Source organism: Medicago truncatula, chromosome 5 (genome assembly GCF_003473485.1).
Source record: "Medicago truncatula cultivar Jemalong A17 chromosome 5, MtrunA17r5.0-ANR, whole genome shotgun sequence".
NCBI lineage: Eukaryota > Viridiplantae > Streptophyta > Magnoliopsida > Fabales > Fabaceae > Medicago > Medicago truncatula.
Window position 1 is genome coordinate 38,579,177 of NC_053046.1, and position 25,529 is coordinate 38,604,705.

Here is a 25,529-nt window from a genome sequence, read left to right on the forward strand (position 1 = left end):
TACCTAAGTGGTCCCTTCGGTTAGTTTTTTTTAACAGAAGGGACCACTTAGGTAAACGGAGGTAAAGTTATGGTACCAAATTGAGACGATTTAAAGTTACGGGACCAAAATGAAATTCAAAAATAAGTTGAGGGACCAAAGCATGTATTAAGCCTAAAAAGATGACATAATTACAACTAAGTCATCTTTTTATATACTATATCAATTTTTGTCCAAATTACTTACTGTGATTACTACTTAATGAATATTTCAAATTAGGATTGCAGCTTAAGTATTACATACGGTTCAAAAGTCTTGGTCTTCCCTTATAAAAAAATAAAATTGCAACCACAAAAATTCTTCTTAGCGGAGTGCCTCATACGGTTGAAGAAAAGCACCCCTTACTATAAAACAATAGCATGCCAAGACTTACTCGGTTATGTTTCCTATATAAATACCTAGAGTGTAATGGATTGGTACATACAACATCATCAACTAAAAAAGAAAGAATATTGATAATAGAGTATAAGTCTAAGTCGTTCTAAATGGGGTCCTTTTTTACCTTTCACTTGTTCTTGTTGTTGTTGCTTACTCATTTTACTTCCCACACTTTCTCATTGTGCAACCAACATGATACATCTGCCTTGTTACATTTCAAAAACTCATTTTCTTTCAACACTTCATCGAAATCCGATATACATTTTTGGCCTAGATGTTCCACTTTTTCTTTCAAGATAGAATCTTGGAAAAATAATACAGATTGTTGTGGGTGGGATGGTGTCACGTGCGACTCCATGTCAGATCATGTGATTGGTCTGGACCTCAGTTGCAGCAATCTGAATGGTGAATTACATCCCAATAGCACAATCTTCCAGCTTAGACACCTTCAACAACTCAACTTGGCTTTTAATAATTTTTCTGGGTCTTTATTGCATGTTAGTATTGATGATTTAGTGAATCTCACACATCTAAATCTATCACACTGTTCCCTCGGTGGTAATATTCCCTCCACAATCTCTCATTTGTCAAAATTAGTATCACTTGATCTCAGCAGTTATTATGATTGGCATATGGGATTGAAACTCAATCCATTGACATGGAAGAAACTCATTCATAATGCTACTAATTTAAGGGAGCTTTCTTTAGGTTGTGTGAACATGTCCTCTATTAGAGCGAGCTCTTTATCTATGCTAAAGAATTTGTCATCCTCTTTGGTTTCTCTTGGTCTAGGAGAAACTGGGTTGCAAGGAAATTTGTCAAGTGACATCCTCTCTTTACCTAATCTCCAAACACTAGATTTATCATCTAATAAATATCTGAGCAGTCAACTTCCGAAATCCAACTGGAGCACTCCTTTGAGGTACTTGGACCTCTCTCGCACCCCTTTCTCAGGTGAAATTCCTTATTCCATAGGCCAGTTGAAGTCTCTAACTCAATTAGACCTTGAAATGTGCAATTTTGACGGGTTGATTCCTCCATCTTTGGGGAACCTCACTCAACTCACATCCTTGTTCTTTCAAAGCAACAATCTTAAAGGTGAGATCCCATCATCACTTTCAAAACTTACACACCTCACTTACTTTGATCTTCAGTATAATAACTTTAGCGGTAGCATCCCAAATGTTTTTGAAAATTTAATCAAATTAGAATATTTAGGATTCTCCGGTAATAATCTAAGTGGCCTAGTTCCATCATCACTGTTTAATCTGACTGAGCTTTCTCATCTAGATTTAACAAATAATAAATTAGTAGGTCCTATTCCAACTGAAATCACTAAACATTCAAAATTATATCTTCTAGCATTGGCTAATAATATGTTAAATGGAGCAATTCCACCCTGGTGTTATTCCTTGACTTCATTGGTAGAATTGGATCTTAATGACAACCAACTAACAGGTTCGATTGGTGAATTCTCGACTTATTCCTTGATATATCTATTTCTCTCTAATAACAACATAAAAGGTGATTTTCCAAATTCAATATATAAATTACAAAATCTTTTTGACTTAGGATTGTCATCAACCAACTTGAGTGGTGTTGTGGACTTTCACCAATTTTCAAATTGTAAGAAGCTATTTTTCCTTGATCTTTCCCACAATAGTTTGCTTTCTATCAATATTGAAAGCAGAGTTGACTCCATCTTACCCAACCTTGGGATATTATATTTATCTTCTAGTAATATTAGTAGTTTTCCTAAATTCTTAGCACAAAATCAAAATCTGGTAGAATTAGATCTCTCTAAAAACAAAATTCAAGGGAAAGTTCCTAAATGGTTTCATGAGAAGCTCTTACACACATGGAGGGACATTCAACATGTTGATCTCAGTTTCAACAAGTTGCAAGGAGATCTTCCAATCCCACGTTATGGCATTTACTACTTTTTACTCTCGAACAACAACTTCACAGGAAACATTGATTTTTCATTGTGCAACGCAAGTTCCCTGAATGTGCTCAATTTGGCTCACAACAATTTAACTGGCATGATTCCACAATGCTTGGGAACATTTCCTTCTCTTTCGGTATTGGATATGCAAATGAACAACCTCTATGGACACATTCCTAGAACCTTCTCCAAAGGAAATGCATTTGAGACAATAAAGTTGAATGGAAACCGATTGGAAGGACCATTACCACAGTCTTTGGCTCACTGTACAAAACTCGAAGTTTTGGACCTTGGAGACAACAACGTAGAGGATACTTTTCCCAATTGGCTTGAAACTCTACAAGAATTACAGGTGCTCAGTTTAAGATCAAATAAACTTCATGGCGCAATCACATGCTCTAGCACCAAACATCCATTTCCCAAGTTGAGAATTTTTGATGTCTCTAACAACAATTTTATTGGGCCCTTGCCAACATCGTGCATCAAGAATTTTCAAGGAATGATGAATGTGAATGACAATAACACTGGTTTGCAATACATGGGTAAGTCCAATTACTATAATGATTCTGTGGTGGTCGTAGTAAAAGGACTTTCTATGGAGCTAACAAAGATATTGACCACGTTCACAACTATTGATTTATCAAATAACATGTTTGAAGGAGAAATTCCACAAGTCTTTGGAGAATTGATTTCTCTCAAAGGCCTTAACCTTTCAAACAATAAAATCACAGGTACAATTCCTTATTCTTTGAGTAGTTTGAGAAATCTAGAGTGGTTAGACCTCTCAAGGAACCAATTGAAGGGTGAGATTCCTTTGGCTTTGACAAATTTGAATTTTCTCTCTTTCTTGAATCTTTCACAAAACCACCTTGAGGGAATCATACCTACAGGTCAACAGTTTGGTACATTTGGAAATGATTCCTTTGAAGGAAATACAATGTTATGTGGATTTCCATTGTCAAAATCATGCAAAACTGATGAAGATTGGTCGCCATATTCAACATCTAATGATGAAGAGGAATCTGGATTTGGCTGGAAAGCAGTGGTAATAGGATATGCATGTGGATCCGTAGTTGGGATGCTTTTGGGATTTAATGTGTTTGTAAATGGGAAACCCCGATGGCTTTCAAGACTAATTGAAAGCATATTTAGCGTAAGACTACAAAGAAAAAACAACAGAGCTGGTGCAAATCGCAGAAGAACGAATTAGTTTCATGTGGCGTTGTGTAATTATATTCATTTATATACATATACTGATACACACGTGTTTGAAACTAATTTCTACTTCTCTGTGAGGAATGTAGTATCATATGTCTTTTAATATCATTGAATTATCTATTTCAAGCTTTTCTTCAACTACATTGTATATATAATGCAGCAAGTAGAAGTCCTCTTCTAGATATCATGAATTATTGATGTTGTTATTTTCTTGATAGAACATGAATGTATATATCTTGTGATATTATTATCTACCAGTAAATGATGCTGCAACCTGCAATTGAACTTGACTGCTACATACATACGGCTCAAAAAGTCCTGATCTTTCTTTTTGAATATTTTCATTTTCTTCAGCCCTTGCTTATCATATACATTTTGAATAGTTTCATGTAAATTGGTATATTTTACAGTTCTTCTCTTATAATAAGTTTTACAACCAGAGCATTATAAAATAGTATTAAGATCCCTAAAAAAAAATAGTATTAAGTTAAGTTTCACATTGGAATTTCATTTCATTTCGAGTCATGCTCCATAACAGTACTCAATGCTGCACTGGCTGACCTACTTCCATCATCAATTGTAGAATTAAGTGTCATTAGAGAAACCACAACAGCTCTCATTGTTGGACGACGTTTCGGATCTCGGTTTAAGCAAGCCCTGGCAAGCTTTGCCATCTGCAAGTGGATAAACAGGTAAAGTTTATCTGATGCTGAAATCAGAAAAACAAAAATATTTATGATTCATAAATAAATACCTTGCTAATGGAATCAATTGAATAATTATCTTCTAGCCTTGGATCCACCAGATTTCTTAGACCTTCAATAGGATCTCCCTTTTGATCAATAACTTCATCAAACTAACACAATATATAAACACTTAGTTAAGGTTATCAATTGAGAATTAAAATTAGTGAGACTTTAATAATTACCAAAGCTACAAGGCTCTTGTATTCATCAATAGATTCATTGGTCCTAATCTCGCTCTCGAACTCGGTTTTATCGATCTTGATCACAGCTGGTTTAGCAGAAATTAGTTCATAAAGAACAACTCCAAAAGCATATACATCTATCTTGCGAGAAATACGTCCATATACATTTCTGCACAAAAGTAAATACTAGTTTTTACTTTTTCATCTAATGAGTTATGACTAGTTGATTACTACTCAATACTCATGTGGAAAGAAACTAAAGAATGGCTCTTTGATTTCAAAATCCCAAATTCTATATCATAAAAAGAGAAGCAGAATTCATCATACTCAGGTGGCATGTAACCAAATGTGCCAGCCACATGAAGAGTGTTATCTGTTGAATTTGCAGAATCAGTAAGCCTGGTTAATCCAAAATCTGCAATCTGTAATAATAAGAATAATGTATGATCTACCACAATTATCTCAAGAAGGAAAATATTATTGCAGTTTAATATTATACCTTCCCAGTAAAGTTTTCATTTAATAAAATATTATCTGATTTGATGTCGCGATGGATGTATACAGGCACTGAATGCTCATGAATGTATTCAAGGCCTCTTGCTACATCCAGAGCAATTTGCATCCTGGTAGACCACGTCATCGGTCCTCTCTCTGTAAATAGTTTCACTTGATCCTTTTAGGCTAGAGTCGTTTTATTCACATTAATGCAACAACACTGAAAATAGATACTCTTCATCATGTACTTATAATTATGTCACCTGAATCATGTAGATTTTGGCTTAAGTTTCCATTGTCGATGTATTCATAAACAAGGAATAGAGATCCCTCAACACAATATCCAATCAAGTGTACCTATACATGTTCAAACACACACACACATTACTCAAATAAGTTTACAGCACAACAACCAACTTTATAAAACAAAACATGATTTAAGTTTGAAAATTTACCAGGTTGCAGTGGTGAACTCTTGTTAAGATTTTCAGTTCAGCAAGAAATTCCCTTGTTGCTTGCATCTTCATCTTTTTTATTGCAGTTTTCTGTGTAATTGAAGAGAACATATATAAGTCTAAAATAGTCACATGGAGGTTATTATCTTCCTATTTAAACCTTTCATATGCAACTTTTCTTTCAAATGATCAATGCAAAGTAAAACTAACAATGCTATGATAACAAACCTTGCCTCTCGGCTCTCCATAGTAGACTTCACCAAAACCACCTTGACCAATTTTGTTAGCCAAGCTGAATTTATCAGTAGCATTGGCTAGTTCTTCGTATGAAAATTTAGGTGATTTGTCCACCACAATATATTTTGATGGCAATTTAGACTCCTTTGCATTCTTATTTCGAAAGTATATAGCATATATACTAATTGCTAATAACAGAACCGTGCATGTTCCTCCGACAGCAGTAGCTAAACTCCTAGCTAAATGACCTGCTTATATAGATAGAAATTTAAGCTCAGAGACATGCCAAAAATAAATAGTCATCAACATGGCCGATTCTATCATATGTTTGAAGGCCAAACCTGCTTTTCTGCAAAAGAGAAAAGGAAATATAAATAATGATAATCGAACAAAACATAAATGAATGTTCATTGTTTTGAGCTCTGAGCATGAAGGGTAACTTATTAAAACTTACCCGTGGGGCAAGGGAACATAAACTCCATTTTTATCTGCAAAGTTAAAGGGAAAAAATAAATTAAATAATGAATATTAAATTGGATAATATAGTCAAACATTAACGCTTTGTTTGGATAAACAACTCAATGAAACGCTTACCACATTAGTATATTTCTATAATAAAAGAAAAATTAAAGGCAAACTATTTTCATATAAGTCATAAACAACTTGTTAACTTATTGTAAGTTCATTTCATAAGCTCTCTACAGTCTCACAAGTAGATAAACTCAGATAAGTCAATTCAAACAGGTCTGAAATACTTTTTTGACAAATTTTGAAATTCAAAATATCGAAACTCAAAAAATCTGACCTTTCCCTGGAATAAAAACCAGCCCACTTCCTTTGCTGAAATTCACACCAGGGTTGTACTTCTGTAGCAACTCAGGCTTAACTTTTGTATGCTTCGCAATGGACTCCAAAGTGTCCTCAGAACTAAGAGGATATGTTATGAACAAACCATAATCCTTGGAAACCATTTTGTCTCCACAGGAACAGTTAACAGTAACATTAACCTTCACAGAATCAGGAACATTGACCTTCTCCATCCACTCTTTATTGGTCAAATTGCTAAAAGTCAACTCAGCAATGGAAGCATAGGTCTCTCTTGGGTGAAACTCGTACAAAAACGTGTGACCAAGAAACTCGTCATTAATGCAATCACAAGGGAATGGAACATTCAGTCTTGAAGAAAAACGGAGCATATCTAGGTTTGGTAGAGTATCAGTATTGTAGCTGAAAATATCTAGAGGTTTTGAAACAACATTGGATTGCATGATGTTTGAAATATATGTCAAGTTTGTACCTTCCCATATATAATAGGATGCTAAAGCTAAGTCACAAGTTTTGCTACATTTTGATTCTGCACTAGAGGAGGCCAGCAACATAAGTAAAAGTGACAATATGAATTTGATTGGTTTCATTGTGAGGGATTTGGATCTGTTGTGATATTCCTATTGAAAGAAGTTCATCACCTTATACAACATGTGAATGACATCAAAGTAGATTGCGTCTTCAAATCACGTGTTCGTTAAAAATGGGGTGTATTTGGAGGTGTGTAGAGTGGAAAGTGATAAAGGTGATGAATTTCTGTTAGGTTTTAGACAAACTTAAATTAAATATAGGAGGTTTCAAATACATAATCTAAAATGTTTACCGCCTTTAAATTATATAATAAAAAAAAATGATGGTAATGATCAAAAAGAGACATATATGGATGATACTTTTATTGATATTCTATTACAAGAAAGAAAATATATTATAATTTATAGAAAACGATACACTTTGTGTTTTAATTGCAAGTATTATTTTTCACAAATTGCTAAAATTACGAGATTATCACAACTTAATTTTTGTGTTACAATAGTTCTCCTCCATATTGAAAACAGTTCTTTTACAAAAAAAAAAATTAAAAAAAAAAAGACTTGGCTCATATATGTGTTCCAATATCATTGGACCATTAGCGCACTACTAGAGGTACGCCTCTTCCACAAGAGTCGTCCTAATCAACTCCCTATCTATGTATCTTTTAAAAAATCAAACACAAGGAAACATCAAACAGTAATCATCACTTCGCCTTGTCCCAAAACACGTGTTTGGGTGCTGTGAACTGTCAATACATTCCTAAGGATTCAGGAACCTTCCTAAAGGGCCATAGGAGCCCTCCTAGAGGCACCAGTGCCCCTCCAAGAGCGTCGCCTCAGCCAGCTTCTAAAAATCTCTAGAGCTCAGCTAAAAAACTTAAATGCCCTTATTATTTGCGGTTTAAGTCACAAGAAATCAAACCTATAGAGGACTATAAATATCATCCTTAAAAACCTTCTTAATGCATGACCAATACAAATTTAACCCTGATATCAGATATGGTACTCACCGCTAGTACAATAATCTTTCTTCATGGACTTGGCTTGTTTGGCTAAAGTCAAGTCTTGTAATATACACCAAACATTTCCATGGATTAATTTTGTGGCGTGCTAATAAATTAATTTTTCTTTTATCAGTTATCGTATCACTAAAATTGCAACCACAAAACATATTTCCACTGGTGTGCTCTATACGGTTGAAGAAAATATGACTTAGCTACTACAAAACAAGAGCACACCACTACCCTTCAAAAAAAAAAAAAAAAGAGAACGCCACTAAATTTCTAAAACTTTTCTATAGGAAAATACCTTTCATTTCTTAATTTCTTAAAAATTAAAGGTAAACTCTTCATTCAACTTTAGAATTAATTTGTTAAACTATTTTATTATAAAAATAATAATAATTACTTTACTCAAAATTAATTCTAACAATTGCATAGTTTATGGGACAAGTGGAAGTATCAATAGAATCAATTCGTTGGAAGTATCAATAGAATTTTTTATATTTTTTATTTTTAAAAAAATAAGAAGAATGCAAATATGTGTCATATTATCAACTGCAAGTATATATATATATATTTTACCATTGATTTTGATGATCTGAAATCTTATATTTGTGTGTGGACAATGGTAGAAAGAAACTACAAATAAATACATGAAAAGTGGTTTTTTTTTTTTTTTTTTTGACAAAATGAAAAGTGAGTTTTATTCTTTCAAAAATATGTGAGTTTTTTTATCGTCAAATACATTATTATTATATAATTAGACATTGCAAAATTTGGTGCCAATTTCTACGTAGGATGTATAGTGTAAAATTGATGTTAGAAGCTAAATCTTTTTAATTTTGAATTTTTTACGCAAGATTAAAAACAGGTGGAAAATATCCCTCTTTACGACATCTCTAATGCATTAAAGTCGGTATCCTATAAAGTATTGATGCTAGTAAAACAGTGAAGTAAGTGTATCATATATGTTTCTGGTACACATATGATACTTGTTTGAATTGTTTGGTACTCCATTTTGTCTAATTATTATGTTGCAAGTGAAATGGGTAACTTTTTTCATATTTAGGAGTCTAATATTTAAATCATGTTTTTTCTTAAGAAAATAAATTAATTGCATGAGAACTTTAATCTTGTTAGAGACTAATTTGATTGATAATTAATGTTTTTTAAAAGACTTTGGCAATTAATATTATTAAAGACTAAATTAACATTTTTCATATTTTAAGGGTAAAAAAGGTCTTTGCTCAAAAAAAAAAAAAAAGAGGGTAAAAAAGGTCTAATTTTTTTCGAAGATTAGAGACTAATTTGTTCGAATGCAAATATGTGTCTTATTATCAACTGCAAGGATGATTTAATCCGTAATTTTGTATAAATAAATCATAATTAATGTCGTAAATAGTGTTACATCTGATTAAAAGATCCAGTCATCCCTTCTAGAAGACGATATTTAATTCAACGTGAGAAAAACACAAGAAGGAAGTTGAATTGTGTCCTTTTAAAAAAAATTAGAGAGAGAGTAGTCTAGTCCCCTTGTACTTCCAAATGCTAGAGCATACAAACAATATACTTCTAATGCTCAATCACAACCGATCTAACTTAATCAAATAAAATATTGTTTTCTTTTCCCACTTAATTTACAATAAGTGGTGTAATCAATTACAAAATTGAATAAGACTCTTCCAACTTTAGAATTTTTAAGATAATAACTTGGTAAGAAATTTTTAAGTGTTTATGCGCAAGTAATTTTGATAGAGTAACAACACTTTCAAAATATGCTTATTCTTGTTTTTTTATTCATCAAGTCTTCAGTTCCTTATATAGTGAATGATATGAGAGACGTTGGAGATGTGTCAACACATGATTTAGAGTCTTTGAGAAGCTTGATCATAGACGTTGGAATGTTTCTCGATTCGGTTAATATCGTTGAAAAGACATTTGAAATTCCTTTGCTTGAAAAGGAATTATCTGTTTCATTCCAATTATCCTTGAAGTTCTTTGTTTGTTTCTGCATGTGGTCAGAAGAAGATAAAATGTACTATCAAAGTCTGATAGTGACTTAATTTAAAAAACAACAAATTTGATGTGTCCTTCAAAGTCTTCACACTTCAGAGTCGGATGACCTTCAAAGTCTTCAGTCTTTAGATGCTTCTAACCTTCAGATTCTGATGGCCTTTAGAGGCTAGGAATATTCTTTAGAATATTGTCCAGAACTTCAGATCCTCTTTAAATTCTAAATGTTCTTGTATATGTTCTTTCAGTACCAAAACTTGATTTAACACATTGAATTTTAGTCTATGGTCATTCACATTTGAACATGCATTAGCATAACCAATTGTTCTGTAATACCTTATCATCATCAAAACTTTAAAGACATTATACAAAGCCCATTTTGTGTCAACAATCCAAATATCTATTGAAATAAATTTATTTTTTACTTTTTGAGAAAAAAAATGGCATCATTTTTATTTTTGGTATATTAACATGTTAAGGTTTCCACATGTTAGAAAATGCATGTTTTCATATTCTTCGATCCCTATCCATCTTTTTTTTTTTTTTTTTCTTGCGATGATATTTGAATGAAGTTTCCACCACCGTTAAGTAATGATTAATCTTCGTCGGAAAATTTGTAGGACATATAAAATGGATTCTCCCCTTTCAATGTCATTTTTTTTCATACACGTGAACTATAAATTAAACCATGACCACATGCTTAAGAGGTCTATATCCCTTACCACTTAGACCAAACCATGATTGGATATCCCTACCCATCTTAATTATACACTAAAATGTTTCGATGAATACTAACGAATTAATGTTATCGTCAATTAGTATAATGGACTCAAAATACTCCATCACTAAAATTGCAACCACAAAAAATCAATCTTCTTATGGAGTGCCTCATACGGTTGAAGAAAAGCACCCCTTACTACATAACAAGAGCATGCCAAGACTTGTTCGGTTATGTTTCCTATATATATAGATTGAGGCTAATCAATTGGTACATTCAAAATCATCAACTAAAAACGAAAGACTATCGAGAAGAGATTTTTAAGTGTAAGTTGCTCTAAATGGGGTCCTTGTTTATTTTATTGCCTTATTTTACCTTTCACTTGTTCATGTTGTTGTTGCTTACTCATTTTACTTCCTATACTCTCTCATTGTGCAACCTTCATGATAGCTCTGCCTTGCTACAATTCAAAAACTCATTTTTTGTCAACACTTCATCAAAACCTATCCTTTTTTAATTTCAAACTTTGGTTGGTGTTCCTCTTTTTCTTTCAAGACAGAATCTTGGAAAAACAGTACAAATTGTTGCAAGTGGGATGGTGTCACGTGCGACACCATGTCAGATCACGTGATTGAACTAGACCTCAGTTGCAACAATTTGAATGGTGATTTACATCCCAATAGCACTATCTTTCAGCTTAGACACCTTCAACAACTCAACTTGTCTTTAAATTTTTTTTTTGGGTCTTCATTGCATGTTGGTATTGGTGATTTAGTGAATCTCACATATCTAAATCTATCAAATTGTTACCTCAGTGGTAATATTCCCTCCACAATCTCTCATTTGTCAAAATTAGTATCACTTGATCTTAGCAATTACCGGCACTTGGAACAACAACTCAAACTTGATACATTGACATGGAAGAAACTCATTCATAATGCTACTAATTTAAGGGAGCTTCATTTGAATAGAGTGGATATGTATTCCATTAGAGAGAGCTCTTTGTCTATGCTAAAGAATGTGTCATCCTCTTTGGTTTCTCTTAGGCTAGGAGAAATTGGGTTGCAAGGAAATTTGTCAAGTGCCATCCTCTCTTTACCTAATCTTCAAAGACTAGATTTGTCAAATAATGAACTTAGCGGTAAACTTCCAAAATCAAACTGGAGCACTCCTCTAAGGTACTTGGACCTATCTGGCATCACTTTCTCAGGTGAAATTCCCAAATCTATAGGCCATTTGAAGTATCTTACTCAATTAGTCCTTTCATATTGCAATTTAGATGGGATGGTTCCTCTATCTTTGTGGAACCTCACTCAACTAACACATTTGGACCTTTCACAAAATAAACTTAACGGTGAGATCTCACCATTATTTTTGAACCTCAAACACCTCATTCATTGTGATCTTGGATATAATTACTTTAGCGGTAACATCCAAGTTCCATCATCACTTTTTCATCTACCCAACCTTTCTTTTTTAGATTTATCATCTAACAAACTAGTTGGCCCAATTCCAGTTCAAATCACAAAACGCTCAAAATTGAGCATTGTGAATTTAGGTTCTAACATGTTTAATGGTACAATTCCGCAGTGGTGTTATTCTTTGCCTTCATTAATAGAGTTGGACCTCAATGACAACCATCTCACAGGGTTCATTGATGAGTTTTCAACTTATTCTTTGCAATCTTTGTATCTCTCAAATAACAACCTACATGGTCATTTTCCAAATTCAATATTTGAACTCCAAAATCTTACCAACTTAGATTTGTCTTCAACAAACTTAAGTGGTGTTGTGGATTTTCACCAATTTTCAAAATTAAACAGACTATGGTATCTCTATCTTTCACACAATGGTTTTCTTTCTATCAACATTGATAGCAGTGTTGACACCATCTTACCTAACCTTTTTTCATTAGATTTATCATATGCCAATATTAATAGTTTTCCTAAATTCCAAGCACGAAATCTGGAAAGCTTAGATCTCTCCAATAGCAACATTCATGCGAGAATTCCCAAATGGTTTCATAAGAAGCTCTTAAACTCATGGAAGGACATTATACACATTGACCTGAGTTTCAACAAGTTACAAGGTGATCTTCCAATTCCACCTGATGGCATTGAAGACTTTTTACTCTCAAACAACAACTTCACAGGAGATATTTCTTCAACATTCTGCAATGCTAGTTCCCTTTATATCCTCAATTTGGCTCACAACAATTTGACAGGTATGATTCCACAATGTCTAGGAACATTTTCTTATCTCTCTATTTTGGATATGCAAATGAACAACCTCTGTGGAAGCATTCCTGGAACCTTTTCCAAAGGAAATATATTTGAGACTATAAAATTGAATGGAAACCAATTGGAAGGACCATTACCACAATGTTTGGCTTACTGTTCATATCTTGAAGTATTGGACCTTGGTGACAACAACATAGAGGATACTTTTCCCAATTGGCTAGAAACTCTACAAGAGTTACAGGTGCTAAGTTTACGATCAAATCATCTTCATGGGTCAATCACATGTTCTAGCACCAAGCATCCATTTCCTAAGTTGAGAATTTATGATGTCTCTAGTAACAATTTTAGTGGCCCCTTGCCAACATCATGCTTCAAGAACTTTCAAGGAATGATGGATGTGAATAACAGCCAAATTGGTTTGCAATACATGGGTAAAGCCAGATACTTTAATTACTATAATGATTCTGTGGTGATCATAATGAAAGGTCTTTCCATAGAGTTAACGAGGATATTGACTACTTTTACAACTATTGATTTATCAAATAACAAGTTTGATGGAGAAATTTCAGAAGTCATTGGAGAATTAAATTCTCTCAAAGGCCTTAACCTCTCAAACAATGGAATCACAGGAACCATTCCACAATCTTTAAGTCATTTGAGAAATTTAGAGTGGTTGGACCTCTCAAGGAACCAATTGAAGGGTGAGATTCCCGTGGCTTTGACAAATTTGAATTTCCTCTCATTCTTAAACCTTTCACAAAACCACCTTGAGGGAGTCATACCTACAGGTCAACAATTTGATACATTTGGAAATGATTCTTATGAAGGGAATACAATGTTGTGTGGATTCCAATTGTCTAAATCATGCAAAAATGAGGAAGATCTTCCACCGCATTCAACATCTGAAGATGAAGAAGAATCAGGATTTGGCTGGAAAGCGGTAGCAATCGGATATGGATGTGGGGCAATATATGGGTTGCTGTTGGGATATAATGTATTCTTCTTCACTGGAAAACCCCAATGGCTTGCAAGACATGTTGAAAATATGTTTAACATAAGATTGAAAAGATCAAACAATAGAGCCAACTTAAATCGTAGAAGGATGAATTAATTTGATGAGGGTGTTTTCAAATATATAAATACAACTGTTTGTATGTAATCTAAACATCCCAGTTTAAGGGATGTAGCATTATATATATATCTTTTAGTACCAGTGTGTTATATATTTCAAGTTGATGAATAAATAAGGAATTTATAGTGATCAATTGCTTTTATGATACTTTCAAAACAAAATTATGTATATACTATAAAATTTTCAAGACTTAATTTGATGTTTTTAATTTCTATGATGGATATAGATGTTTGTGCTTCAATTGAAGGATGGTGATGTTTTTTACCTTTTGAAGAATGTTTATTCGAAACCATATCCTCAGTGTGTCATAATCAACGCCCAGCACACACACAATAACTCAAGGAATTCAGTACTAGGCAGGGGCGGATCCATCACCCGGCGAGCCCAGGCTCAATCAATACTTTTTTTCATATTTTGTCCAACCCAATAGTCCATTAATCCACTCAATTTTTTTTTGGGCAAACTCAATATTTTTACATGCGCCCGCACAAGAATTCTTGACTCTATAATTTTTGCTCAGACTCTATAAAATTTCTGGCTCCGCCACGGGTACTAGGTGATGCAGCCATTCAAAAACCAAGAGCTTGAACCAGGCTATCAAAGAATCAGATCTAGCAGCCATTCAAAAATGCATTAGCATTCATTCTTCAAAAAAATCTTTTTTAGTACCATCATTATGTTACTTACCTTAGTAGAATAAAAGCGGAGATTCCACAGAATCTTCTTTGTTCTGAATCCACTCTAGTGCATTTTCAGAGTTCGATTCCAATATAATCTCACCATCTTTTAACCAAATTTTCTCTAAGGATACTTCAAGAGCGAATACAGTTGCTAAAAACTCTGCCTCATTGGAATCCCGAACACCTACTTATGCCATAAAGCTTCCCATGATTGTACCTTTGTCGTTTCCAAGTACACCAGCTGGACCTGGTTTGCCTTTGAAGGTGAGAAAAACACAAGAAGGGGGGTTGAATTGTGTTTACTTTTTCTTCTTCTTCTCCTAAGCTGAAAACACTGATTAGAAGCAGATAGAATTCTATTTCTGAAGTGATGTTCAGAACTAGTTGCAGCGGATAAAACAGAAAGAAAGAGAAGAAAAACACATAGCAATTTATACAGGTTCCTTCCACAAACCGGAAGTCAGTCATGCCCCCTTGCACTTCCAAGAGAGTCTAGATGTCACATATATGTGTTTCAAAAAAAATATATATATCATTTTTCTTCATGGACTTGGCTCATTCGGCTAAAGTCAAGTCTTGTCATATTTCTATGGATGCTAATGAATTAATTATCGTATCACTAAAATTGCAACCACAAAAAATATTTCCACTGGAGTGCTCCATACGGTTGAAGAAGACATACTACCAAACAAGAGCACCGCAAGACTCAATTTCTAAAACGTTTACTCGGTTTTCTACGCAAAATACCTTTCATTCATTGGCTCAATTTATTTTCTTAATTTCTTTTAAATTAAAGGTAACTCTTCCTTCAACTTTAGAATTAATTTGTTAAAGTAATTTTTTCAAAAAAAATAAAAAATACTTTACTCAAAATAAATTCTAACAATTGCATAACCAAATTTAGTTGAATATTGCTTTTCTCACATTGAATTTTTCTTAAAAACACATCGAAATGATGCAAATACCCCCAATGGTAGTTAACTACCATTGCAATAAAATCGGCGGTAGTTAACTACTGTCGTGCTTATTTCTTAGCCGTAGTTAACTACCGTTGAGATTTTTGTACAAATGACAGAAGCACCTGCAGTTCTGCATACTCTCAATTTTCATACTCTCAAAATCTCTACAAAAATTCCCCAATCTCATTTTCACGAAATTCATCAAAATTTCTTCAACAAAATTACAAGTAAGTAATCATAGTGCTATTAACCTATAATATAGTTAGTACAAGGTGTTTTTTTTTATAATTTTAGTTTTAGGGTTTATTGAAATTTTGATTTTTTTTTTGGTAAGAAATGGTTCAATGTTTACATGTAAATGATTTATGTTGATTAAATGTTTAGATGTTTATGTTGTAGTTTTAAGTTTTAGGGTGTATAATTTGCACTCCAAATGTTTGATGAAATGTTTGAATGAGTTGTTCATTGATTATTTTTAATTTTTTATGGTGTAGATCTGAAGCAATGGACAATTTGTTCAGCGCTCAAATATGCTTTAACGGTGGAAAGTCCAATTCGTTTAGGGTTCAGGACAATGCCACGTTAAAATATCTGAAGGATCAACTGGATGATCAACCAATGACTCAACCACGAAGACACAAGGAGGGTGAATAGGTTTGGTATGAACGTCATCGTTCGACTTAGAGGGGTGATTGATGTTCAATCGGCTAGAGTTAACGAACGAGGACGACGTGAATATCATGTTCTCGATATTTGGTCAGCACAACATGTTCCCAACGATCGAGATGGATGCTACGTTGCTGAGATCACCTGAAGATATTCTCAAGAGTTTGATTCGGCTAGATAAAGATGTTTAGGTAGTATTATTATGTAGTGTCTTTATTTGGTTGGAATTAAGTTTAATTCATGGTAGTCTGTTGAGAGTGTTGGGATTAAAGTGTCTTATACTTAGTATAAAGGTGTGCATATATGTTTCAAAATTCACAAGAATGAAGAGAACATAACATTTATTTTGTTGAATCAACTATATAGGTTCTCACATCGAACTCTTTGGTATAAGATGAGTGTCACAAACAGGAATGCATTTATAAGATGTTGTTTTGAGCTTGATATGCTCATCTGTTAATTGAAACTTGTCAGTTGACATGGCAGTATGATTAATTTTAAAAGAATATATTGGAATGCATTCATGTTCGTCATTGCTCATCTTATATGAATAAATTCGGCATGAGAACATGTATAATTGATTTGGTAGAATACATGTGGTGTTCTCTTTATTCTTTTGAGTTTTGAAAGAGACTTGCAAATTTTTAAACTAAGTATAAGACACTTCAATGCCAACATTTTGAGGAAACAGCCATAAATTTTATTTAAATCCGGCCAACATCATGAAGATGCAACATCCTTAGAGATAATGTAATGTAGCACAACACTTTGTTTAAAAGTAAATAAATTTGTAGTATTCTATTGTTTTAAAATTGATTTTGCGTACTTTTGTATAAATTGAATTGATTTTTCAAAGACATGCTTACCATTAAGCAAATGAATGTTTTTAAAAGGTATTGAGAATGATTGAATGAATGTGGTAAATGAGAATGATTAAGCAATTTTCAACAAACAATAGTGTTAAAATGCACCAAATGTCAACCTATTTGGGGTTGGTCTAGTGGTTGGCTTGTGATCTTGGAGTTTGCTCCTCCAAAGGTCTAAGGTTTGATTCCCCCTGGTGTCAATTTTGGTGGACTTAGTCGATTTTTAGATCGGATACCGAGTTTTTTAAAAAAAAAACACCAAATGTCATAGAATAGAACCAAGTTTTCAAAAAAAAAAAAGTGCTTTTTCACATACAGAAGTTCTTAAAAACACATTGAAATGACACAAATAAATAAATTTTGGTGCCTGATTAGAACAGAGATGAAATTAAAACTAATTTAGTTTTACGCAATTGTGTTTTTTGTAAGTTATGATTTTTAAAAATTTATCAAATGAATGTTTTTTAAAAATGCAAATTGCTGTCAATATTTGAAGAAAGGCAACGGTAGTTATACCGTCGGGGATATTTGCACCATTTCAATATGTTTTTAAGAAACTTTGAATGTGTGTGGAGCAAATTTCAAATTTTTTGGTCATGTAGTCTGTTGGTTAAAATTCACTTTTATCAAAATAAACGAGTAGGGTGCTGGAATTCAAACTTCAGCTCCTACGTATAATAATGCATATCTCTATCAACTGAGTTATGTGAAAGAACAAATTTCAATTTAGTTTATGGGAAAAATGGTTTGGACCAATGTTTTAAAAACTAGACTTAACCAATTAATTGAATTGGTAATCATTCAGTTCACGGTTTAATAATGACTACGATAGTAAATCGAGAATCAACTTGTTGGAAGTATCAATAGAGTTTCTAATATTTTTTATTTTTCAAAAATAAGAAGAATGTAACTATGTTTGATATTATCAACTGCAAATATATTATATGGTCACTATTATATTAAAGAAATCTATTTTTTAGATGTATTGAATAATGCATGTTTAGACTTTAAGATAGACCACATATATTAATTTCTTTTAAGGAATATTTTTCTTTATTTTTGAAAGTTCATAACTGAAATTTACCATGGGTTTTGATGATCTGATTCTCAGTCTTATATTTAATTATGGACATTGGTAGAAAGAAACTAAAAATAAATACATGAAAAACTGCTTAATTTGATGATTTGATTTTGATGAATTTTTTTTATATAGAAAAAGTGTAAAACTGATGTTTAATCTGTTTAATTTTAAATTTTTTACACAAGATTAAAAATAGGTGGAAAATATCCCTCTTTACTGATACATTAACATTGGTATCCTTAAAAGAATTGATGTTTGTAAAAGGTGAAGTAAGTAAGCTTATCAAATAGTAATTAATTTGGACAAAAATTGATAGAATAAATAAAATTGCAGCTTAAGTATTACATACGGTTCAAAAGTTTTGGTCTTCCCTTATAAAATAAAGAAAATTGCAACCACAAAAAATCTTCTTATCGGAGTGCCTCGTACGGTTTGAAGAAAGCACCCCTAACTAGAAAACAAGAGCATGCCAAGACTTATTCAGTTATGTTTCACATATAAATAACTAGAGTGTAATGGATTGGTACATACAAAATCATCATAAAGTAAAAAAGAAATAATATTGGTAAGAGAGTATTAGTCTAAGTCGCTCGAAATGGGGTCCTTTTTTAAATTTCACTTGTTCTTGTTGTTGTTGATTACTCATTTTACTTCATACACTTTCTCACTATGCAACCATCATGACACCTCTGCCTTGTTACAATTCAAAAATTCATTTTTTGTTGACACTTCATCAAAACCTGATCCTTTTTTTATTTCATACTCTGGTCCTAGTTGTTCCTCTTTTTCTTTCAAGACAGAATCTTGGGAAAACAGTACAGATTGTTGTGAGTGGGATGGTGTCACGTGCGACACCATGTCAGATCACGTGATTGGTCTGGACCTCAGTTGCAACAAACTAAAAGGTGAATTACATCCCAATAGCATCATCTTTCAGCTTAGACACCTTCAACAACTTAATTTGGCTTTTAATAATTTTTCTGGGTCTTCAATGCCTATTGGTGTTGGAGATTTAGTGAAACTCACACATCTAAATACATCATATTGTAACCTCAATGGTAATATTCCTTCCACAATCTCTCATTTGTCAAAATTAGTATCACTTGATCTTAGCTTTAACTTTGTCGAACTTGATTCATTGACATGGAAGAAACTCATTCATAATGCTACTAATTTAAGGGAGCTTCATTTGAATATTGTGAACATGTCTTCCCTCAGAGAGAGCTCTTTGTCAATGCTAAAGAATTTGTCATCCTCTTTGGTTTCTCTTAGTCTATCAGAAACTGAGTTGCAAGGAAATTTGTCAAGTGACATCCTCTCTTTACCTAATCTTCAAAGATTGGATTTGTCATTTAATCAAAACCTTAGTGGTCAACTTCCAAAGTCCAACTGGAGCACTCCTCTAAGGTACTTGGTCCTCTCTTCCTCTGCTTTTTCAGGTGAAATTCCCTATTCCATAGGCCAATTGAAGTATCTTACTCGATTAGATTTTTCACGGTGCAATTTAGATGGGATGGTTCCTCTATCTTTGTGGAACCTCACCCAACTAACATATTTGGACCTTTCATTTAATAAACTTAACGGTGAGATCTCACCATTACTTTCAAACCTCAAACACCTCATTCATTGTGATCTTGGATTTAATAACTTTAGTAGTAGCATCCCAATTGTTTATGGAAATTTAATCAAATTGGAATATTTAGCACTTTCCTCTAACAACCTAACAGGCCAAGTTCCATCATCACTTTTTCATCTACCTCATCTTTCTCATTTATATTTATCATCTAACAAACTAGTTGGCCCAATTCCAATTGAAATCACAAAACGTTCAAAATTGAGCTATGTGTTTTTGGGTGATAACATGTTAAATGGAACAATTCCACATTGGTGTTATTCTTTGCCTTCGTTGTTAGAGTTGTACCTCAGCAACAACAATCTCACAGGGTTCATTGGTGAGTTCTCAACATATTCTTTGCAATATTTGGATCTCTCTAATAACCACCTCACAGGGTTCATTGGTGAGTTTTCAACATATTCTTTGCAATATTTGCTTCTCTCTAATAACAACCTACAAGGTCATTTTCCAAATTCAATATTTGAACTCCAAAATCTTACTTACTTAGATTTGTCATCAACAAACTTGAGTGGTGTTGTGGATTTTCACCAATTTTCAAAATTAAACAAACTATGGTTTCTCCATCTTTCCCATAATAGTTTTCTTTCTATCAACATTGATAGCAGTGCTGACTCCATCTTACCCAACCTTTTTTTATTAGATTTATCCTCTGCTAATATTAATAGTTTTCCTAAATTCCCAGCACGAAATCTGAAAAGATTATATCTCTCCAATAACAACATTCGTGGGAAAATTCCCAAATGGTTTCATAAGAAGCTCTTAAACTCATGGAAGGACATTCAGTACTTAGACCTCAGTTTCAACAAGTTACAAGGAGATCTTCCAATTCCACCTTCTGGCATTGAATACTTTTCACTCTCAAATAACAACTTCACAGGATACATTTCTTCAACATTCTGCAATGCAAGTTCCCTTCGTACCCTCAATTTGGCTCACAACAACTTTCAAGGAGATCTTCCAATTCCACCTTCTGGCATTCAATACTTTTCACTCTCAAATAACAACTTCACAGGATACATTTCTTCAACATTCTGCAATGCCAGTTCCCTTTATGTGCTCGATTTGGCTCACAACAATTTGACAGGTATGATTCCACAATGCCTGGGAACATTAACTTCTCTTAATGTATTGGATATGCAAATGAACAACCTCTATGGAAGCATTCCTAGAACCTTTACCAAAGGAAATGCATTTGAGACTATAAAGTTGAATGGCAACCAATTGGAAGGACCATTACCACAATCTTTGGCTAACTGTTCATATCTTGAAGTTTTGGACCTTGGTGACAACAACGTTGAGGATACATTTCCTGATTGGCTAGAAACTCTACCAGAGTTACAGGTGATAAGTTTACGATCAAATAATCTTCATGGTGCAATCACCTGTTCTAGCACCAAGCATACATTTCCCAAGTTGAGAATTTTTGATGTCTCTAACAACAATTTTAGTGGGCCCTTGCCAACATCATGCATCAAGAACTTTCAAGGAATGATGAATGTGAATGACAATAACACTGGTTTGCAATACATGGGTGACTCTTATTACTACAATGATTCTGTTGTGGTCACAGTGAAAGGTTTTTTCATTGAGCTAACAAGGATATTGACTGCTTTCACAACTATTGATTTATCAAATAACATGTTTGAAGGTGAAATTCCACAAGTCATTGGAGAATTAAATTCTCTCAAAGGACTTAATCTTTCAAATAATGGAATCACAGGTAGCATTCCACAATCTTTGAGTCATTTGAGAAATTTGGAGTGGTTGGACCTCTCATGCAACCAATTGACGGGTGAGATTCCTGAGGCTTTGACAAATTTGAACTTCCTCTCAGTCTTAAACCTTTCACAAAACCATCTTGAGGGAATCATACCTAAAGGTCAACAGTTTAATACATTTGAAAATGATTCTTTTGAAGGAAATACAATGTTGTGTGGATTCCAATTGTCTAAATCATGCAAAAATGAGGAAGATCTGCCACCTCATTCAACATCTGAAGATGAAGAAGAATCCGGATTTGGCTGGAAAGCTGTGGCAATTGGATATGGATGTGGGGCAATATCCGGGTTCCTCTTGGGATATAATGTATTCTTCTTCACTGGTAAACCTCAATGGCTTGTTAGAATTGTTGAAAACATGTTTAACATAAGACTGAAAAGAACAAACAACAGATACTGTGCAAATCGCAGAAGAATGAATTAATTTGATGTTTGTATTTTCAAATATGTAGTTACAGCTGTTTGTAATTATATACTATATCTTTTAATACCAGTTTATTATATATTTCAAGTTGTTAAACAAATAAGAAATTTATAGTGATGAATTTATACTATAAAATGCTCAAGACTTAATTGCTTCAACTTTTTTTTTTTTTTTTCTTCCATCTCATTGTCTCCTGGTTGTTAGTTATCTCACGTATATCAATTTGATGTTTTTAACCTTTTGAAGAAAATATTTTGAAAGCATATCCTCATTATGTCAATAAGTGTTGATATTTTACTATTTTGTACATAGCTTCAAATGGCAAGTAAGCTTGCTATGTACCTAGTGGCAGCACAGGTACAACTTTCAGGAATCTAATTACAACTATAAAATTGTTCAGAAAGTTCTTAAGCTGTGCAGTGAGGTTTAGAAGACACTTCATTCTGTTCTAGTTGATATATAATATTAGCTTTGGGTTCTCCTTGAATATGTTTTCTTCTTGAATTAAACTCTATTCTCCAACTAGTTTTTGGACTCTAAATACACCTACTTTTAACAACTTTTAAGGTGGAAGAGCAAAGCAGACAAATTTTGGAATTGAAAAGTGCTTTAAGTGCTCACGTCAGTGAGATATAGATTGCGGAAAAGTAGATGATGAATCACATCACTATTTCAAACTATTTTGCATGAAATCTGATACTGCAAAAGTAGATGTTTTCGATGTTACCACCGACATGTGGAAAACAATGGCTGATGAAAACAAGTAGAAGTATGCATAAGAATGTATATTCCATTAACACATAAATTACTACATTAAAAAGGTTAAACTAGGCTACAAGAAAATTGAACCAACATAGTTTATTTTTGTCAAACCGGCTGATCGTCTACAACAGGAAACCTTGCAACAGATGTCTCGAATACTTACCATACATTAAACTGCTCGATGGCTGCTAGCGTGGGGTGAATATTTTCAATGCCTGAGGGATTTGACCAAACTTTGGACCAGTTGTCCTCGTGAACCTCCACAGTCTTCATGCAAGAGATAGAGCAAACATGTAATTTTGCTCCATGATCATGATTATGACCCAACTTATCAAGCTTTTTTTTGGGAGTACATAGCTTTTTTTTTCCTTCTACTTTTTTCTCTTATGGTTGTTTTAAACCGAACCAAACCGTTATAATACACAATTTTTGTGAACCGAACCATTTGTTTTTGTGAACCAAACTGTTAACCTTTTCTGAATTACTTTTTTTTATTGACAAATTATTTTGTTTATTTGACCTATTTTCTACTCTCTTTTTTTCAGGATAATTAATCCTACATTGATCATTGAAATCATTTATGATATAAGAAAAAAGTAGGGAAGACCGAAGGATTGGTTCAACGTGTTTTTTGAACTTTGAAGTAGCTTTGTTGAATCCCAACAATGTTTCAATTACATGTATAATGTAAAAATCATTTTTATCACTATATTCAACAAAAAAAAATGTACCGTAAATTACATGTGTCATAAACGAACCATTGAGTAAATTGTATTTTAAATTGACCATAAAAAAAAAATGATTTGTAAATTACTTGTATAATGAAAATAAAATCATAATATATGCAGAGGTGACATAAAATAAAACCCACCCATTGTACTGTTGTGAAGTATTTCTGCATCAAAGTTTCTAAGTTGAGAGGGGGGAAAAAAGCAAGATAGAAATTGACCATTGAGTGTAGCATTCCACAAGAAATAGCTGATAAAAGGATTATTACACACACTCACATCAATCCCCAATAATAAGACACAAATTGAAATAATTGGAATGGATCGTTCATTTGTATTTTGCAGGGAAATTCATTTAATCCCCTGCTTTAAAACATAAACTTCGGACCATACATGAAATTTTTTTTAAGGTCTGTTAGGGAGAAGAATCATTTTATAAATCAGACAGACTGTGAGTGAAGGAGAAATCAGGCGAAAGTTGTATACTATTCTCCATTTTCTCTGTTTTTCACTTATCCTGAAGTTTATATTGACAAATCATACCGATTACATCATGTAATATTCAACAAAACATATGCATACCTGAAATCCCGATCATATGCATTTTAGACATGCTATTTTTCGATAAATATTGCAAGTCTAATTCCTGTAACTCATAAGTCTTTTGATTATAAAAATTAAACAAAAAACAATTCATTTGACCCTTGAGACATTGTTACAAGTGTAAGTTCACTTACATACTTCAATGGTAAGTAAAATTACTTGCTTATCAAAATTATATGGGTCAGAATGTACAAGGTAAGATAAAATCAATTCAACTATGATTACTTCTCAAAATGATGACCCAGGTTGTGCAACTAAGGATCAATTTCACTCCATGAACCATATTTTAAGCCTTATCTCATTAATGAATGTTTGGAGTCATAAGGTACATGCCTACGTTGACAAAGCTCTAATAAATTTATCAGTGTCAAGAAGGATCAGCAAGCCTATTAAGCATCAATTCTATTATGATTATTAATTTGAAGACTGATTTTTTAGTGAGGGAGAAGTGTTAAGAGTCCCACATCAGTTGAGAGATGGTCTGAAAAAGTGTTTGTAAGTGGGGGCAATCCCCACCTCAAAAGCCGGTTTTGTGGGGTTGTATTAGACCCAACCATAAATTTTAAGAAAAGAGAACTGCTAATTCTTGATTAAAGCAAACAACCAGTCACATCATAAGAGAGGAAATACCTGAAAAACAACGAAGGTTTTCCGGGCTTAATACATTGTTATTATAACTATAAGTTCATTTACACACTTAAACAGCACGTAAATAAAATTATTTGATTAACAAAAAAATAATGAATAATTAATGATTAAATCAGTGGACCAATCAATGCAAAACTGGAACTCTCATTTTTGGAAGAATAATGGGTAAGAAACCTGGAGGAAACATTAACTTTAACATTGATATTGTCATTTTTGGAGTGAGTTGAAAGTGACCATGTGAATATGTGATGCATTGAACATATAAATTTACAATATAAATCCTAACATTCTTGTCATCAGACTAACGATTATGTTGCATTACAGAAAGCAACTATTCAAGAAATATATAGAACCTGAGATTTTACGACATCTGCAGCTTTAACACGAACTTTCAACTCTCTCATTTGACGATAGGGGGGAAATAATAACAAAAAGATGACAAATAAATACAAAAAGATGAGAATTCAAAAGACAGAAACTAATCAAGGACAAGGAAGCATATGATCAGAACTTGACAAGTATGCAATCTACCGATTTGATCTGT

The 25,529-nt window shown here is 33.1% G+C and overlaps 5 protein-coding genes across 5 annotated transcripts; 4 read left to right on the forward strand and 1 right to left on the reverse strand.

Moving 5' to 3' along the window:
- The first annotated feature begins 60 nt into the window (after positions 1 to 60).
- On the forward strand, positions 61 to 3,679 carry LOC11434699 (receptor-like protein 7). The gene has a single exon (XM_003616942.4). It carries the CDS (start codon positions 525 to 527, stop codon positions 3,570 to 3,572), a length of 3,048 nt encoding a protein of 1,015 aa, XP_003616990.1. The 5' UTR covers positions 61 to 524; the 3' UTR covers positions 3,573 to 3,679.
- Positions 3,680 to 3,766: 87 nt separating this feature from the next.
- Positions 3,767 to 7,345, reverse strand: LOC11424524 (lysM domain receptor-like kinase 3). Its single transcript, XM_024783753.2, has 11 exons — positions 6,501 to 7,345; positions 6,150 to 6,183; positions 6,037 to 6,044; positions 5,687 to 5,943; positions 5,459 to 5,548; positions 5,267 to 5,360; positions 5,008 to 5,159; positions 4,836 to 4,930; positions 4,509 to 4,677; positions 4,335 to 4,436; positions 3,767 to 4,254 (listed from the first exon to the last, which is right to left on the reverse strand). The coding sequence occupies exons 1-11, from the start codon at positions 7,108 to 7,110 to the stop codon at positions 4,093 to 4,095; spliced, it is 1,773 nt and encodes a 590-aa protein (XP_024639521.1). The 5' UTR covers positions 7,111 to 7,345; the 3' UTR covers positions 3,767 to 4,092.
- A 4,052-nt stretch (positions 7,346 to 11,397) lies between these two features.
- On the forward strand, positions 11,398 to 14,133 carry LOC11434700 (receptor-like protein Cf-9). Its single transcript, XM_024785004.1, has 2 exons — positions 11,398 to 12,119; positions 12,414 to 14,133. Exons 1-2 carry the CDS (start codon positions 11,398 to 11,400, stop codon positions 14,131 to 14,133), a joined length of 2,442 nt encoding a protein of 813 aa, XP_024640772.1.
- A 5,129-nt stretch (positions 14,134 to 19,262) lies between these two features.
- On the forward strand, positions 19,263 to 21,123 carry LOC120575815 (receptor-like protein Cf-9). The gene is made up of 3 exons (XM_039834760.1): positions 19,263 to 20,424; positions 20,725 to 20,945; positions 21,055 to 21,123. The coding sequence occupies exons 1-3, from the start codon at positions 19,263 to 19,265 to the stop codon at positions 21,121 to 21,123; spliced, it is 1,452 nt and encodes a 483-aa protein (XP_039690694.1).
- LOC11421421 (receptor-like protein 9DC3) lies at positions 21,045 to 22,325 on the forward strand. The gene has a single exon (XM_024785005.2). It carries the CDS (start codon positions 21,129 to 21,131, stop codon positions 22,242 to 22,244), a length of 1,116 nt encoding a protein of 371 aa, XP_024640773.2. The 5' UTR covers positions 21,045 to 21,128; the 3' UTR covers positions 22,245 to 22,325.
- Positions 22,326 to 25,529: the final 3,204 nt, after the last annotated feature.

Bases quoted from the DNA above. Each gene is read 5' to 3' on its own strand.
- LOC120575815 (XM_039834760.1), top strand. From the start codon at position 19,263: ATGTCAGATCACGTGATTGGTCTGGACCTCAGTTGCAACAAACTAAAA. The intron at 20,425-20,724 runs GTGAGTTTTCAA...CTAAATTCCCAG, and splicing joins CCACCTCACAGGGTTCATTG to CACGAAATCTGAAAAGATTA. The intron at 20,946-21,054 runs GCAAGTTCCCTT...ACAACTTCACAG, and splicing joins TTTCTTCAACATTCTGCAAT to GATACATTTCTTCAACATTC.
- LOC11434700 (XM_024785004.1), top strand. From the start codon at position 11,398: ATGTCAGATCACGTGATTGAACTAGACCTCAGTTGCAACAATTTGAAT. The intron at 12,120-12,413 runs ACAAAATAAACT...GTTGGACCTCAA, and splicing joins CTAACACATTTGGACCTTTC to TGACAACCATCTCACAGGGT.
- LOC11434699 (XM_003616942.4), top strand. From the start codon at position 525: ATGGGGTCCTTTTTTACCTTTCACTTGTTCTTGTTGTTGTTGCTTACT.
- LOC11424524 (XM_024783753.2), bottom strand. From the start codon at position 7,110: ATGAAACCAATCAAATTCATATTGTCACTTTTACTTATGTTGCTGGCC. The intron at 5,160-5,266 runs GTGACATAATTA...AACTATTTACAG, and splicing joins CCAAAATCTACATGATTCAG to AGAGAGGACCGATGACGTGG. The intron at 4,678-4,835 runs GTATGATGAATT...ACTTTTGTGCAG, and splicing joins TTTGGTTACATGCCACCTGA to AAATGTATATGGACGTATTT.
- LOC11421421 (XM_024785005.2), top strand. From the start codon at position 21,129: ATGATTCCACAATGCCTGGGAACATTAACTTCTCTTAATGTATTGGAT.